The sequence below is a fragment of the Cervus elaphus genome, chromosome 15, assembly GCF_910594005.1.
Source record: "Cervus elaphus chromosome 15, mCerEla1.1, whole genome shotgun sequence".
NCBI lineage: Eukaryota > Metazoa > Chordata > Mammalia > Artiodactyla > Cervidae > Cervus > Cervus elaphus.
Window position 1 is genome coordinate 24471879 of NC_057829.1, and position 17326 is coordinate 24489204.

Consider the following 17326-nt stretch of genomic DNA (forward strand, 5'->3'; position numbering starts at 1 on the left):
TGCTCATGCCCATGTTTCAAAGCCCTGTCTTTTAACACTCCTCTGACTACGCCATAACACTCAGGGTCTGCATATGGCAGACCCTAACCACAGACCAATACAAGTGCTCATTATCTTTTCATGAAAGGATGAGCCTGGTCTCCCCAGTTAAGAGTCTCTTGAGAGCTCTACAAGCTCCCCCTCTAATCTCCTTTGCATCTTGCCCCCCAGCTCTCTACCCTGCCAGTTTCTAGTCCAGTGTCTTACACACTGGAGACAGCAAATTGCTTTTTACCAACCACATCAGATTGCTAAGCAGCAGATCTGACCCATAGGATGAGAATTCAGATCCCAGCTGGGCACCTAACTTGCAGAATACATGGGAATGACAGTAAGGGGGATTCCCACCCTGAAAAGAACTTGGAAAGAGGCAGGATATCATGTTACTTTCCATGTTTAATTTTATTACCACTCTATCACTCATTATCACTCATTTAAAAAATATCTGGGCGTTTTAGTTATTTAGCTACATATCCTGATTTTTAGGTATTAAACGTGAGCATGTTCCAATAAAGGAAATAATTTTTTAGGTGCATTAAAATTACTCCAACCTTACTGTTCACACACAAAGTCTTTTTACTTTTCTATCTTCATGATCCATTCTTGTCCATATAAATTCCTATTCTCCACAGACATAGCATAACATTGCTAACATTTAACAGTCTACTATAATTTTCTTTCTTAGTATTATACTGTGAACTATTTTTCTACATTTCCACATAGCTATTAGGTCTTTTTGACGGCTGCAAAACAGTCTATCAGGTACTCACATCTGAGTTTAAATGATTTAATCTTACTCTTCATAAATGTGTTCCTCATTCTGTGATTGGTGGTCACAATTAAAGGTGACAACATTATTCTTTGATATTGGTTACTTCGAATATGTTCACAGGTAGAACCAAAACTCCTTTAGTTAATTCATCAGGAAGCATTATTAAATCCCCATTAATATGTCTTCATTGTTCTATTTCTCAGGTGAGATCAAGTGGACTACAATGCAATCTTATTCAAAGCAGTAGCTTACATTTTTTTTATGCAGAAAATAGTACTTCAAGATTGCATCATTGCAGTGCAAGCAGTCTAGGCTGTCAGCGTGCCCTCTAAAACAAGAGCAGCGCCTCCCTTGATGTCAACTCGTCCATCAGAACGCAGGGAAATCGTCAGTTCTCCTCCCCGGTTGGAACACTGAAAGGCTAAAGAAAACATAAAACAAGTCACAAATCAAGATCATTTTCACCCCTTTAATTAATAAGACATAGTGAAAGACTGATTATTGCAAGCTCTAGAATCTCCCACGTCAGTTTAAAGAACATATTCTTTCAAGCAAATGAAAACAAAATAAATGAACAAACCAAACACAAACACATAGACACAGAGAACAGAGAGTGGTTATCAGAAGGGGATGGGCAGGGTGGTATGGGCGGGATCAAAATGGGTAAAGATCAACTTCATGGTGAAGGACAGAAAATACATTTTTGATAGTGAGCACACTGTCGGATGTATAGAAGCAGAAATACAATGTATGTGAGAAACTTATTTAATGTAATAAATCAATGTTCTCAATAAAAACCTATTAACTAATTTTTTAAAGAATGCATTCCTTCATCTGTTCATAAGACTGCCCAGCCCACCGCGTTCTCCTGAGGACTGCGGCCACAGACGCACACGGCCCTACGCCTTCCCTTCATGAACCACTTCCTCCATTACTTCCGGTGATGCCCCAGACGCACCCTAACCGTAGCCTCCTCGCTGGCTCCGTCTAGGTCTAGGAGTAAGCAAGCACAAGTGAAAAGACAGAGCCTAGGACTAAAAGGCTAAAAAGATAAAGAGGGGGTGCTCTTGGGCCCTTCAGAGAAGGCCCTGTCTTTCGAGGTCTGAAAAGAACAAAAGGAGTTCCCTACTCTTTGTGGTTAGCAAGCAACCACATTTGTCAAGCAAACGTGAGGTACAGCCTCAGGCTTCTTGAGTTTAGGGAAGTAATTAAGCTCACAATGGAAAGAAGACAGCCACCCTGCTATTCCCAAATCAGGGTCACAGAGGCTTAACCATCCCACTAAGTAAGAACGTCTGTCCACTAAGGTCAAACTTTTACTTTGATTGTGTAGCCTGTTCCGCATGTGGTAGGAGCTGTGTAACCTCCACTGACTACCATCTATTTCCTCTGTCCTGAGCAATATATTAATCACTAGGAGAACTGGTTCCAAGGCAATTTGTTTTATTTAATCACATAATGGGACCCTGGTAATCATCCAATCTCAACTCAAACATTATAAAGAACCTTTCTGGGCCAAAATTACACAGCTAGTTAACTTTATTCAGCAAATACTTACTTGGCGCTTAACTATTAGAAGTGTGTCTGTGTTTTGAGAGAAACAGGTGGAAGATGTTTGGGGTGGAGGATGTTGAGCAGAAGATTCAGGGTGAAGGAATTCGAAACCTTTAGTTTTCATGTGGGTGATAGTTAACATTTTTTTTGATAGTTAACATTTCATTACATCTTCAAGTGGACAGTATATATGAGATGGAATACTAGCTTAAAGCTTAGCAAATTTTTTTTAAATTTGAAAAAGAACTGTCCTACCGTGCAAGTGTTTCTTCCCTAGTTGCTCAGACCAATAGCTACTGAGAACAGCATGTGCAGACCCTTAAAAGAAGTGAAAAGTTATGTTACAATCCTAAAGAAAATAGGAGCAACTCAGCTAAATTCATAAAGGATCAACTATCCAGTTTCACTGAACCTTAGACAACTTAGTTATTATGTTGGCCATGACCTCTGCAAAGTGTGGAATTATGAATAGAAATAGGAAGACAGAGAATTTATGGATAAGCTCCTTCAAAAGACGTATCTGCTGCATCTTACACTTTCTGAAGGCTGAATTAAACTGCAGGCTTTAATTCTTGTCTATCAATTCCCTGTCAGTCCATGGTAGGAGAATTAAGGCTTTTGCGTAAATCTATCTACATCTATCAAGGAAAAATATATCCTTCCTCCTAAGACATACACACAAGGAAGGGTGAGAACTCTGACAAAAGACCAAAATTTCCATGAAGCCAACGCTCCCAGTTTTTTGGTGCCAAAAGAGTTTTGTTTTAGTGAGATATTTTTTCACATGATTGTGCCCTAGGTTTAGGTCAGAGAATAAATACTAAAATGAAGAAACAAACTACAAAGTAATAACTGACAGGAAAGTATTTGGGAGAGGAAAGGATGATCTGAAAAAGGTCTCTCCTTCAGAAAAATACACTAAATACTATGGGACAGGGTGCCCAAGCATCCCAGTATGCCTGAGGCTGTCCTGGTTTTATCACTGAAGATCCCTACTCTGAGAAGTCCTTCAGTCTCAAGCAAACCAAGATTGTTGGCCATCACTGTCCAAAGAGCTTTCCCATTCTAGAAAAGCATTATTACAAGGGGGAAAACACCTTCCCTCTATGATAACCAAAATCTCTGGGAAGCAGCCATGCATGTGTAAATCCACTCATAACTTCTTATCCATCAGCTTCCTCCAAAAAGCATTCCCCACCTTTTGCTGGTCAGTCCACTTTTATCAAGGAGGATGAAAGTAGGAAGCATCACATCCTTGCCAACTTTTTATTTCAACTCTCTGCTTCTGGTTTGTGGAAGATCCTGAATTCCTATGTTCCTGAACCCATTCCACTCACTTAGTGAGCAGGTCTGGGAAAGGAGGAGGAGAGGAAGAAAAACACCATTCCTGTCCCTGATTCCCACCTGCAGTCCAGGACTTGGTCCTTCAAAACCCAAATCTTGGTCAATGATCACACAGGCTGGCCACTGAAAAGGACAAAGGACTTTGGGAATATAGTGGACATTGGCCACTGGATTTTGCAACAGGTAGCTCTAGAAGTGTTTGCTCAAGGAGCCAGTTTTATCATTAGTTGTTAAAATATCTAACAGCTATTGGGCACTTACCATGTGCCAGGCACTGTGCTCATTATGTTTTGTGTTTAACATGCATTGTGTTTACATAACCTATGAGGTATTATCCATATTATATAGAGAGGGAACAAAAGCTGTAAAAAGTTAAGTCATTTACCCAAGGTCAACAGCTAGGAAGCTAGGATGCAAACTCAGCCTGTCTGATGCTAAAATTTAACCTTGCTATATACTGCCTCATTAACACTGTGTTTTTCACAAGAGACTTCAGTGAAGAGATGGGAAGGGGAGATAGGAAAACAAAGGCAACTCAAAACCCAAACAACCTGAAAGTTCATTGTGGAGGGCACTTAAATAGCTGTTCTCCTCCTTCTCCACTGTTTAGCTTTACTCAGGATTGAAGGCAAAAATACCTGTTACGGGGTCCTCAGCCACACCGTACCATGGAGCAAAATATCTGGAGTAAAAGTCAAATGCTTGAGTCTGCCCATCAGGCTCTCCCTTGAGGGTGAGAATAAGTCCTTTCACCTCCCCTGAGGTTTCCACTTGCAGCAAATTCTCTGTGTTCACTGTCAGGCTCTCCAGAAATGACCTTGTTCATAAACAGGATGGATTAGGACAAACCCATTCCACAAACTACCCATTCCCCAGACTCCATAAAGCAGGCCAGGCTGCAGCTTGTCCAATGGCTCAGCAGGAAGGGAGGAAGAGCAAGTACAACCTTCCTGCCCAGGAACAGAACACCGGCTGTGAAGATCATGGTTCGACTGAACATGGCACAGCCAGATCAAGCCAGGGCTATGAATCTGGTGCCCTCTCCCACAGCGCTGACGAAGTCAAAAATCTCATTTACCTGTTGTAAGTATCACTGAGCCGGACCAGGAGCTTTTTGGTATCTGGGGAATAGCGAACATCCTGAACCAGCGTGTCACCTATGGCAGTCTATGGAGACAGACCAAAACTTCCTCAGAAGTGCGTCTTGGGTCAAGTCCTTGGAGAACGATCTCTCACAAACATCTGCTTTGTGCCAGGCACACCCAACATCTCCAGTCCCAAGAGTTTCAGGTCAGTTTTAGGATTCAAGGTATTTCTCAAAGAAGGCCAATTTCCTGGTGTTCAGGAACACTTGGACCTTAATAGGGGTTGAGTTTAGCCTCTGAGAGCCAAAGATAGGCCTTGTTCATACATGTTACTATGAGACTCGATACACAACTCCTTCAATTGGGTATTTTCCCCACAGATAAAAAGATTCAGGAGGCCCAGAATCTCTCTCTCACACACACACACTTTGACCCAGGACTGAGGAGCCCTAGAGTCAAAGCTCTGAATCGCTATTGTCTACTATCTGTAGAGGTGGGGGCTTTATGCCTGCTTCTTAGAGGATTAAATGAAATAACATATGCAGAGTTCCTGTAGCTACAGTGGTAACTAGATGATTCTACATAAGAAGGACTCAGGGCCAGCAGTATGATTGGAAGTGGGGACTAGGGCACTCGTCTCAATGCTGCTCTGCTTGACAAGCTTGCTGTTTTCACTTAGACTATACACTACAGATTAAGAACATAGTAACATTATCCAAAGACATGCTGGTTCACCCTTTACCGAAGATTGCATGTAACCATGCTCATATCTGAGACACGGTTTGTCTGTTTATTGGTTTGTGGTGCTGAGGGAGGTTGTGAGGGGACAAAAACACCTCCAAGTCATCCTTTGGCACCACAACTAGCTGCCACCAGAACAGACTAGAGTTACATGGTAGTTGTCTGATTGTCAGTAGGTGGTTTCAAGTTCTCTAATCTTCTTTAGGGGCTGAGAAGCTCTAGGTTCCATGGCCAAGACTCTGCTGTGGGTAGTGCCTGGAAGGTCTGCCTCTGTGACCACTGCTGACCAATGTCCCCCCTCTAGATATGAGAACTCCTACAGCCCAATCCCATCTGCTCTCCAGGCCTCCCAGTCTCTCTGAAGGGTTGTCCAACCCTTCTCTGCATGGATTCTTATGTCAATTTGAAAGTTTAATTCTCAACTGAGAATCTTATTGCCAGTTTTTAGGAACACAAAATGACAATGCGTGCATGCTCTGCATTGCATTGTCTGACTCTGCAACCCCAAAGAATGCAGCCCGTCAGGCTCCTCTGTCCAAGGGATTTCCCAGGCAAGAATATTGGAGTGGGTTGCCATTTCCTACTCCAGGGGGATCTTCCCAGCCTAGGAATCGAAACTTTATCTCCTGTGTCTCCTGTATTGGCAGGCAGAATCTTCACCACTGAGCCTCCTGGGAAGCCCAAAATGACAATACTCATGATAAATACCTTTCATCATTCCCATTTTACAAATGCTGACCCTAAGGCTTAGAGAGATCAGGTTAAGTTCTTTCTACCATGAACAAGGTCTACCACTGTAAAGATTTTCTATTTTTTTTGCCAATATGCTTAAAGCAATTCATTTTTGAATTTGGCTTGTCTCCCAAAACCCAAGCCATAGGAGAAGCTGAGTGTAAAAGTAGAATCCATGATACTTGCTTATATCCTTTGAAAACTTAAAGCAAAACACTAAAGAGATAACAAATGCTGTATTTGAAAATTCACTAAGAAATACCCATTACTACCCCTAACAGGCCATTTCCCAGAATCATTTTTTCTCACTGCACTCTTGGCCTGGTCCTGACCTGGGCCCTTCCTGCTCTAAAACCTAAGCACCTGGCTATCCAGGGCTGCTCTGGCCTTCTAGAATCTACACAAGACAACTGTAGTGCCAACTGCCCTGGGTGACAGAATTAAATGAAATAATGCATTAAAATGCATGGTACTGCACAGAGGAGACTCTCAAAAATGTTCTTTATCATCATCATCATCCTCCTTATCATTAAGCCCCATCCCCACACAGACCCTTTGAGGAGGCTGCTATATATATCTTGTCTTCTCTATTGGCGTACCCTTGCTTTTCTGCTCTCTTCCATCAAAGCACAGCCCCGTCATCTCAGCCTTATTCTCCACTGAAGAGATCAGGAAACAGACTGCTGCCATGCTGTTCCCATTCTTTTCTTTCACTCTCAGCCTGCCACATGGCACTCTCCCCTCCCCCATCTTTCCATGGAGGCTAATCAGATAATAAAGAGTTTAGGAAAAACTGGTCAACCTTTTCACCAAATAGATTCAATATTAAAATTCAAACCTCAAAGGCACCATGCGGTATTCACCCAAGCTTAAACTAGAACACTTACATTGGTAGAAGGTCTATATTTGAGATCAAAAACAAATCTTTGTTCAAATAATAACAGATGATCAAATCCCAGGGCTCAAGTTTGACTCTCTTTCACAAACCTTTATCAAGTCCTCCACTTCATGCAATTTCTAGATCAGGAAAAAAGAAAAAATCACTGTAAAACGGGCAATTTGTATACAGTGTGTAGCAATAATTTTAAAAAGCTGACCTGGGGGTGGGCTGGATAAAGAGGCAGGTCCAGGACGATACCATCCTCTTCTTTTCTGGCCTTCAGTTCCCCACTCAGAGTGACAAATGTGAGAGTGCTATTCACATTTTCTGGCCAAAAAAAGAACTTCATTTTGTCAAATGTTTGAAAGGAATCAAGAAATAGAAAAATAAACTTTGTTATATAGTTGCATGTCTCTTTTGATCACTTTTAAAGATTGGATGGCAGTGTCATTCATTCCAGTAAAGGGTCCCAGGTTTGGGTTACTGGGGTCTTAGTAGAGAAAACTCTCACTGGATTCTAACTTGAGAACCAAGAACATAACTGATTGGTCGTGACATCATGCTGTGCTCTTGAAAAAATTATTTAATCTCCTTAAACCTCAATTTCCTCATCAATAAAATGGGGTAGTAATTAAACTTACACTAATTTCATTTAACCAATAAAATGGTAAATAATTAACACAGCTTATAGGGTTGCTATAAGGTTTTCTAATGTAGATTTTTATATTTTATATATTTTATATACTCCTACAATAGAGTTTATAGAGTTATAAACTCTACTAAACTCTACTAGTTTAAGTTAAGCCAAAGGGATGACAAATAGAACATACAGGTTATATACAACAGTCTGATATGAACAAATCAAGCTTACCATAAACAAGCCAAACTATATATAAAATCTTGATTTAAAGATTAGATCACAAACCCTGATACAATATCCCTTTATATTACTGATACAACTTGGGCGACTTATCTCAGAGGGGGATAACATTTTCAGTGAAACAAAGATTTATGACTTAACTCTTTTCCCTAGTATTTCTGTGAACATATTTCAAAGGTGAGGAAATGTCACATTGCTGATTAGCTTTCACAGAATAAAATTTACATTCTGAAATTCAAAGTTTTAGTCTTCTCATTACAATTGGTGTAAGACATCACTATTTACAAAGCATTTTCTCATCCAACCTTAGGCCTACCCCAGCAGTACTATCAGGACTCTGTTGCTACTGCTCTGCAGTTCAGCTTCACATGGTGTTCAGTTCTGCTTTCTTGGACTTCCCTGGTGGTCCAGTGGTTAAGAATCTGCCTGCCAGTACAGGTGACATGGGTTCAACCCCTGGTCCAGGAAGAACCCACATGTCACCGCAGGGCAACTAAGCCTGTGAGCTGCACCTACTGAAGCCCATGTGCTCTAGAGCCCGTGCTCCACAATAAGAAAAGCCTCCAAATGAGAAGCCTGTGCACTGAAACTAGAGAGGAGCTCCCACTTACCACAACTACAGAAAGCCCACACAAAGCAACGAAGACCCAGTATGGTCAAAAATAAGCTAAGTAATTCAAAAAAATTTTTAAATTCTAATAAATAAATAAATAATTTAAAAAATTTTTAAATTCTGCTTTCTGGTACAAGGGGCATGGTGGGTTGGGGAGCAGAAAAAATTCTGCTTTCTTTACTCTGCTAACAATGCTAATCCTAAGAATACTGCCCCTCGTCCTTCCAGCATGCCAATGAGACTGCTTCCAGGGCAAACGTGGCCTATAAGACCTTCACTTATTATCCCCATCTAAGTAGCTCCCAATCACAGGAAACTAACCAAACTAATCACATGGACCACAGCCTTGTCTAACTCAATGAAACTATGAGCCATGCCATGTAGGACCACCTAAGACAGACGGGTCACGGTGGAGAGTTCTGACAAAACATGGTCCTGGAGAAGGCAAAGGCAAACCACTTCAGTATTCTTGCCTTGAGAACTCCATGAACAGTATGAAAAGTCAAAAAGATAGGACAATGAAAGATCAACTCCCCAGGTTTTTAGGTGCCCAATATGCTACTGGAGAAGAGTGAAGAAATAACTCCAGAAAGAATGAAGAGACAGAGCCAAAGCGAAAACAATGACCAGTTGTGGATGTGACTGGTGATGGAAGTCCGATGCTGTAAAAAGCAAATACTGCACAGGAAACTGGAATGTTAGGTCCATGAATCAAGGTAAATTGGAAGTGGTCAAATAGGAGACAGCAACCGTGAACGTCAACATTTTAGGAATCAGTGAACTAAAATGGACTAGAATGAGGGAATTTAATTCAGATGACCATTCTATCTACTACTGTGGACAAGAATCCCTTAGAAGAAAAGAAGTAGCCCTCATAGTCAACAAAAGAGTCTGAAATGCAGTACTTGGGTGTAATCTCAAAAACAACAGAATGGTCTCTTCGTTTTCAAGGCAAACCATTCAATATCACAGTAAACCAAATCTATGCCCCAACCAGTAATGTTGAAGAAGCTGAAGTTGAACAGTTCTATGAAGACCTACAAGACCTCCAGAACTAACACCCCAAAAAGATGTCCTTTTCATCATAGGGGACTGGAATGCAAAAGTAGGAAGTCAAGAGATACCTGGAGTAACAGGCAAATTTGGCTTTGGAGTACAAAATGAAGCAGGGCAAAGGCTCACAGAGTTTTGCCGAGAGAACACAATAGTCAAAGCAAACACCTCTTCCAACAACACAAGAAAAGACTCTACATATGGACATCATCAGATGATCGATACTGAAATCAGATTGATTATATTCTTTGCAGCCAAAGATGGAGAAGCTCTATACAGTCATCAAAAACAAGACCGGGAGCTGACAGTGAATCAGATCATGAACTCCTTATTGCAAAATTCAGACTTAAACTGAAGGAAGTAAGGAAAACCACTGGACCATTCAGGTATGACCTAAATCAAATTCCTTATGATTATACAGTAGAAGGGATAAATAGATTCAAGGGATTAGATCTGATAGACAGAGTGCCTGAAGAACTATGGATAGAGGTTCATGACATTGTATAGGAGACAGGGAGCAAGACCATCCCCAAGAAAAAGAAATGCAAAAAGGCAAAATGGTTGTCTGAGGAGGCCTTACAAATAGCTGAGAAAAGAAGAGAAGCAAAAGGCAAAGGAGAAAAGGAAAGATATACCCATTTGAAATCAGAGTTTCAAGGAATATCACGGAGAGATAAGAAAGCTTTCTTCAGTGATCAATGAAAAGAAACAGAGGTGAAATGTTGTGAAGTAATTAGCCTCCAACTAATAAAAAAATAATAATAATAATAATCAATCAAAAAAAAAAGTAACAAAAAAAAAAAAAGAAACAGAGGAAAACAATAGACTGGAAAAGAGTAGAGATCTCTTCAAGAAAATTAGAGATACCAAGGGAACATTTCATGCAAAGATGGGCACAATAAAGGACAGAAATGGTATGGACCTAACAGAAGCAGAAGATATTAAGAAGAGGTGGCAAGAATACACAGAAGAACTATACAAAAAATATCACCTTCGTGATCCAGATAACCACGATGGTGTGATCACTCACCTAGAGCCAGACATCCTGGAATGTGAAGTCAAGTGGGCCTTAGAAAGCATCACTACAAACAAAGCTAGTGGAGGTGAGATGGAATTCCAGTTGAGCTATTTCAAATCCTAAAACATGATGCTGTGGAAGTGCTGCACTCAATATGCCAACAAATTTGGAAAACTAAGTGGTGGCCACAGGACTGGAAAAGGTCAGTTTTCATTCCAATCCCAAAGAATGGCAATGCCAAACAATGTTCAAACAACCACACAACTGCACTCATCTCACATGCTAGCAAAGTAATGCTCAAAATTCCTCAAGCTAGGCTTCAACAGTACATGAACCATGAACTTTCAGATGTTTAAGCTGGATTTAGAAAAGGCAGAGGAACCAGAGATCAAATTGCCAGTATCTGTTGGATCACCGAAAAAGCAAGAGAGTTCCAGAAAAACCTCTACTTCTGTTTTACTGACTATGCCAAAGCTTTTGACTATGTGGATCACAACAAAATGTGGAAAATTCTTAAAGAGATGGTAATACTAGACCACCTGACCTGCCTCCTGAGAAATCTGTATGCAGGTCAAGAAGCATCAGTTAGAACCAGACATGGAACAACAGACCAATTCCAAATTGGGAAGTCAAGGCTGTATATTGTCACCCTGCTTATTTAACTTATATGCAGAGTACATCATGTGAAATGCCAGGCTGGATGAAGCACAAGCTGGAATCAAGACTGCCAGGAGAAATATCAATAACCTCAGATACACAGATGACACCACTCTTATGGCAGCAAGCAAAGAACTCAAGAGCCTCTTGATGAAAGTGAAGGAGGAGAGTGAAAATTTGGCATAAAACTCAATATTCAGAAAACTAAGATCATGGCATCTGGTCCCATCACTTCATGGCAAATAGATGGGGAAACAGTAGAAACAGTGACAGACTTTATTTTGGGGGTCTCCAAAATCACTGCAGATGGTGACTGCAGCCATGAAATGAAAAGACGTTTGCTCCTTGGAAGAAAAGCTATGACCAACCTAGACAGCTTATTAAAAAGCAGATACATCAACTGGAAATGCCATATGACCCAGCAATCCCACTCCTGGGCATACACACAGAGGAAACCAGATCTGAAAGAGACACGTGCACCCCAATGTTCATCGCAGCACTGTTTATAATAGCCAGGACATGGAAGCAACCTAGATGTCCATCAGCAGACGAATGGATAAGGAAGCTGTGGTACATATGGAATATTGCTCAGCCATTAAAAAGAATACATTTGAATCAGTTCTAATGAGATGGATAAAACTGGAGCCCATTATACAGTGTGAAGCCAGAAAGATAAACACCAATACAGTATACTAACGCACATATATGGAATTTAGAAAGATGGTAATGATAACCCTATATGCAAAACAGAAAAAGAGACACAGATGTACAAAACAGACTTTTGGACTCTATGGGAGAAGGTGAGGGTGGGATGATCTGAGAGAACAGCATCAAAACATGTATATTATCAAGTGTGAAACAGATCGCCAGTCCAGGTTGGATGCATGAGACAAGTGCTCGGGGCTGGGGCACTGGGAAGACCCAGAGGGATGGGATGGGGAGGGAGGCGGGAGGGGGGATCGGGATGGGGAACACATGTAAATCCATGGCTGATTCATGTCAATGTATGGCAAAACCCACTACAATACTGTAAAGTAATTAGCCTCCAACTAATAAAAATAAATGGAAAAAAAATTAATTGGATTGAGCAAAAAATAAATAAATAAAAGAGAATAGGGACAAAGGGAGCCGCAAAGGGATGGAAGGAGTGTGACCCGGAGGGCAGACAGGGGTCAGGGATGGTGAAGGAAGGAGGCAAAACTGCCTAGAGAGTTAGCGTAATTAGAAAGGTTGTCGGGGGAAAAAAGTAGTGAAAGAGGAAACAAGCTCCCTGTCATCAGTTGGCGGTGGACAGGGAAGCCTGGTGTGCTGCAGTCCATGGGGTCACAAATAGTCGGACATGACTGAGCAACTGAACTCAAGTGAAGTAACTCCCAAAAGCACTTCTTATTCAAATCCCCCACTCCCCCAGGTACCCCTCTGTCATATCATCCTGCTTACTTCCTTGTCTGACTTTCTGTTTCTACACTTGTTCATGGCTGCTTCTATCTCTACTTTTTGGACATTTCCAGGCTTCTCTCCTCTGCCCTGTTCCCACAAAGCCCTGATCTTTTTTATACTAAGTGTAGCTGAGATGGGAACTGGTAGGATTAAAGTGCTGCATCCTTTCTTCACAGGGTAAATGTATATAGTTTACCTTATGAATATTTAAAATTCAGAATAAAGAAGCTTTTATTGTGAAATGAATTCCAGTTTGGTTGGGTACACATTTGGGGGAAAGTATGTCTTTTAGTTCCCCAGTATTATGTCATGTTAAATACCTATTCTGCCTTGCAAGCTGTCCTCCTGTGTTGGTCACAGAGACCAGAGAGCTCCTATTTAAAAGAAAATGGTGGGACTTGCCTGGTGATACAGTGGATAAAAATCCGCCTGCCAATGCAGGGGACATGGGTTCAATCCTTGGTCTGGGAGGGAGGATGCCATAGAGGAACTAAGACCGCATTCCACAGCTACTGAAGCCCCTGCACCTAGAGCCTGTGCCCTGAAACAAGAGAAGCTGCCACAATGAGAAGCCCATGCACCACAACCAGAGTAGCCCCTGTGGGCCGCAACTAGAGAAAGCCCAAGCACAGCAACAGAGACCCAGTGCAACCAAAAGTAAATAAATAAAATAAATTATAAATGAAAGAAAATGGCATTTCAGAGAACAGCAACCATGGCTATTCAACATGCCTGAAAAATCAAAGTGTTCTTGAAGGTTGCTGTTTTGTTCTACATAATAAATCATGTGAAATAAACTTTGTAATGTCTTTATACCAGTCACTTTGGTTCACAGGAAAGAATGTATGAGAGTTTTTAAAAATATTTCTATTTACTAACTGATAAGTTCATAAAAGAAAATCGTATTACTTATTTTGTGAAACAGCACAGCTGCAGAAGCCAGGGTAGCGTGGCCACAGAGAGGAACCTCATTCTGGGGTGTAAACCACCTTAATCCAAAGCAGGAACCTTCAGAGGAGAAAAACCAAAGAGAGATGAGATCATTTCCATACAAGGGGGTTAAAAGTTTTCATTTTCTTATTCTTTTCTAAACACTGTATTAGCATAATTAATCACTGAAACGTGTTGTGAAAAGGAGGAGCAAAGTCTAGGCAAGACCTCTAGGGCTCTGTAATGCTAGATCTGGATCTGAAAGATTCCAATTCATCAGCATCTGCTCCCTTAGATGAACTGAACATCAAATTAGAAGCTCCCGTACCTTCCTTATCTGCATGCAAATAATAAATGGACATTTTCCTTAAATATCATTCCCCCACTGGAAAAACAGTTTTGGTACCATTCAGGAATTTTTTTAAAAGAAAAGAAAAAAATGTATTTACTTTGTGTAAAGTTGTCATTTGGGTGTAGCTTTCGGATAAAAGCCGTTTCGGAGAGGTTCATTTCCTTTGCAATTTTTTGATGCAAGTCTTCATCCAGTTTCTAAATTAGAAACAAAAGATTAGTGAGATTCCAGAAACACAAATCAGACTTCCTTGAATAGCAACTACCACTAGTAAAAAAAAAAGAAAAAAAGACAGTTTATTAATATAAAAGTTATATGCTTAAAAAAATTTTAATGTAAAAAAGTATTTAAAAAGTCATATACGCTTAAAGTAAATAATCACCAAGAAATTTAAGGCACTTTTATAAAGATTGTTTTTTAGAAATCCATGCACTTAGCACCATGTGAAGAGCTGTGGAAGCTATAGCAGATTCTGAAAAACCTACCGGCCTGGGCTATCCTTTGTCAGATTATTACCTAGTTTTATCAGAGAGCACGGGCTCTCTCCTAAAAACAATTGCTACCAACAGAAACTCCACAATCTGTCATTCCTGTTGGATGAAGAGATGTTAGGTGCCCACTCTGAGCAGACTGGACCACTCTGACCTCATTTATGCATGTTGCACTCCCTTTAATGAGTCAGGCTCAAGTCAGAGGTCACCTCCTCCAGGAAGCCTTCCAGACTGCTCTGTCTCCTTCCCAGTACTTATACCACCTGAAATTACCTACTATGCCCCTTTACTGGCTGTACCCCCAACCTCTGACTCAGAGCTCTGTGACAGCACCACTGTGCTACTCTGCTTTGTCCTGGTTTAGAGCAATGCTTGTATTCATCCTGGTATGGTAGGAGCTCAATAAATATTTGCTGAGAGAATTCAGTATTCATTTAATTTTCAGTTTTAAAACACTCAACATAGATATTTTTATCCACTTGCAGATAAAGAAATTAAACACAAAAAGTCTGTGTAATATCTTAACATATATACATGCATATACACATACATACATTCCTCTTAACTCAAGGAAAAAAATGGGTCGAAGAATAGATTTTCTTTTTGAGAACGAAAATCAATTTTTTTAATCAACAAAATGCTCACTACTTAGATTCTGAATTCTAAAGAAGTCTCAAGATGTTAACTATATTCCAATAAAAATTAATTATAAAAAGAGAAATCTCAAGACAAGATAAATGCATTTTTGCTTTAGCCAAACTTGTTACTCTTGAGCTTCTGAAACCCAGAAATAGGAATTGAAACTTTATTCTAATAAGTTCAAAATTCACTTATCTGAGTTATGTCAAGTTAAACATCCTTGTCTTTTAGTTGATTAGAACTTTTTCTGTGTACTCATATAACATTACAAAGATGTTTACCTATTAAAGTTTATGTATTGAGAAAAGGCATGTAAGACACAAAACAGCAGTTACAAAAAATTAGTCATAACTTCTTAACTATCAGCTAATGTAAAAATCCTCACAGGTGACTTACTAAGCTTTTCTTAAAGGAGCACTGTATTCAAAATCTGTAGAAACTCCATAGCCCTACAGAAAGAGAAATCACTTAAGAAATTGATACTTATTTTCTGAAAACCCAAACAGAACACAATGAGTTTTTGGTTTTTTTTTTAATCACTGTTTTTCTTTCAAAAGATTTAATCCAATAATGCATTTTTATAAAGCACTCATCAGAGTGTCCAACACATAGTTAAGTACTTGAAAAATGTTACCTTTTTATTTTGAGTGGCTCCAAGTCAGTGCTTTAACTTGACATACTGCACTACCTCCCCATAACAAAGAAACTATTATTATCCCTTCAACACGCTACAGGCAGAAAAACCAATTTCTATCAGATAAAATGGACTCCTGGCAACATTTCTGAGGAAAAGGAGCCATCAATCAAGTACCCAAGCCGCGCTGAGCCAGCAGCATCAGCACCACTTTCAAGGGAATTTGTCAGAAATGCAGAGTCTCAAGCCCCACCCCAGACCTTCTGAATGAGAATCTCCATCTTAATCAGAAACCAGATGATCTGTGTGCACATTAACGACTGGGGAGCCCTGATGTATAAGAGCTGGTCCTGTGTTCAAGAGCCTTAGCCTGTCAGCTGAGGAGTCAAGACAGATACAGAAAGCAGCAGTAGGCCACACCAAAGAGTATGTAATTGAGATACATGGATTTTAACATAAGTTCTCTAGGACTTGAAAGGTGAGGACTTGAGGCAGACCTAGCAAAAGGTCAGATTTGGGTGAGCTGGACAGGAAAAACTGCGCAAAAGGTTTGAATTAGAGATGCTTCTTAGGCAAGTCACTTGACTTCACTTTGCTCTCCTTCCATGATATCTTTGACTCTCTAGGATTCTGAAAGTTGAGGTAAGGAGAATTAGGATGGCAGGAATGAAGTGGAATGAGCACATGTCACACGTGTGGACGCCCGTGGGGCTAGGGAGTGAGAAGTCCCACCTGAGCAGAGGAGGCTGAGTGCTGCTGGGGCCAACAAGACAACAACGTTCAGAAGGGAGCTCAAGTTGCTTTCCCAGGGTTTGTAGAATGTTCTCTGTGGAAACTGGCCTACCTGCCCATGCACATAACACCTTAATGAAACTGGGAGCCATTTAATTTCCTAGGGCTGAGTCTGCAATCATCAGCTTCAAAGGTGACTGAAGGGCTGATGAAGAAAAACATGGATTTGCCTCCCTGGCTGCAGGAACCTGAGAGCCTGCCAGTCCTTCCTCTATCTGACTTGGCCAGACTTCCTATCCTTGTCCTTCCTTTCTTTGCCTATTGCTTCCCTTGACCTTTAGGACCAGAGTCTCTAAAAGTATTGAAGAGTTTCACATTTGAGCCAAGATCACCATCTTTTGGTAGCAGGTTCCTTTGCAAATGGGCTTTTTTGTACATCAGTTAAAACACACACTTCACTGACCATCAGCTCTTTAATCCTTTCTGGTTTGGTATACTTCACCAGTTACAATTTGAATTTCTGTCCCAGGACACTGAAAACACATCTCCTATTTGCCTGAGGTGCCAGAGACAATAAAAAGTTTGATAGTCACAGCCCTCAGTATGCACCATGGGTGGCTGAATCTCTACACTGGAACCAAACAGCAAAATAATGGTGAATCATGAGAAGATTAACATTGCTTCAACTTGGAGAGCTTTAGGGAAAAAAAGAGTGAGACTACATTCATTAACAATACTGA

General features: G+C 40.6%; 1 protein-coding gene across 4 annotated transcripts in view; it reads right to left on the reverse strand.

Annotated features, from left to right (window-relative positions):
- Positions 1–417: 417 nt before the first annotated feature.
- Positions 418–17326, reverse strand: part of PBLD (phenazine biosynthesis like protein domain containing) — a 34104-nt gene continuing 17195 nt past the window's right edge. For 3 of the 4 annotated variants that reach the window (XM_043924819.1, XM_043924818.1, XM_043924821.1), the window contains 8 exons: positions 14188–14287; positions 13718–13816; positions 7365–7507; positions 7255–7284; positions 4788–4876; positions 4348–4526; positions 2621–2683; positions 418–1232 (listed from right to left, as the gene is read on the reverse strand). In XM_043924819.1, the coding sequence (XP_043780754.1) occupies positions 1120–1232; positions 2621–2683; positions 4348–4526; positions 4788–4876; positions 7255–7284; positions 7365–7507; positions 13718–13816; positions 14188–14287 (816 nt within the window). In that variant the 3' untranslated portion in view covers positions 418–1119. The remainder of the gene's footprint in view (positions 1233–2620; positions 2684–4347; positions 4527–4787; positions 4877–7254; positions 7285–7364; positions 7508–13717; positions 13817–14187; positions 14288–17326) is intronic. The other variant, XM_043924820.1, reaches the window with a different exon arrangement.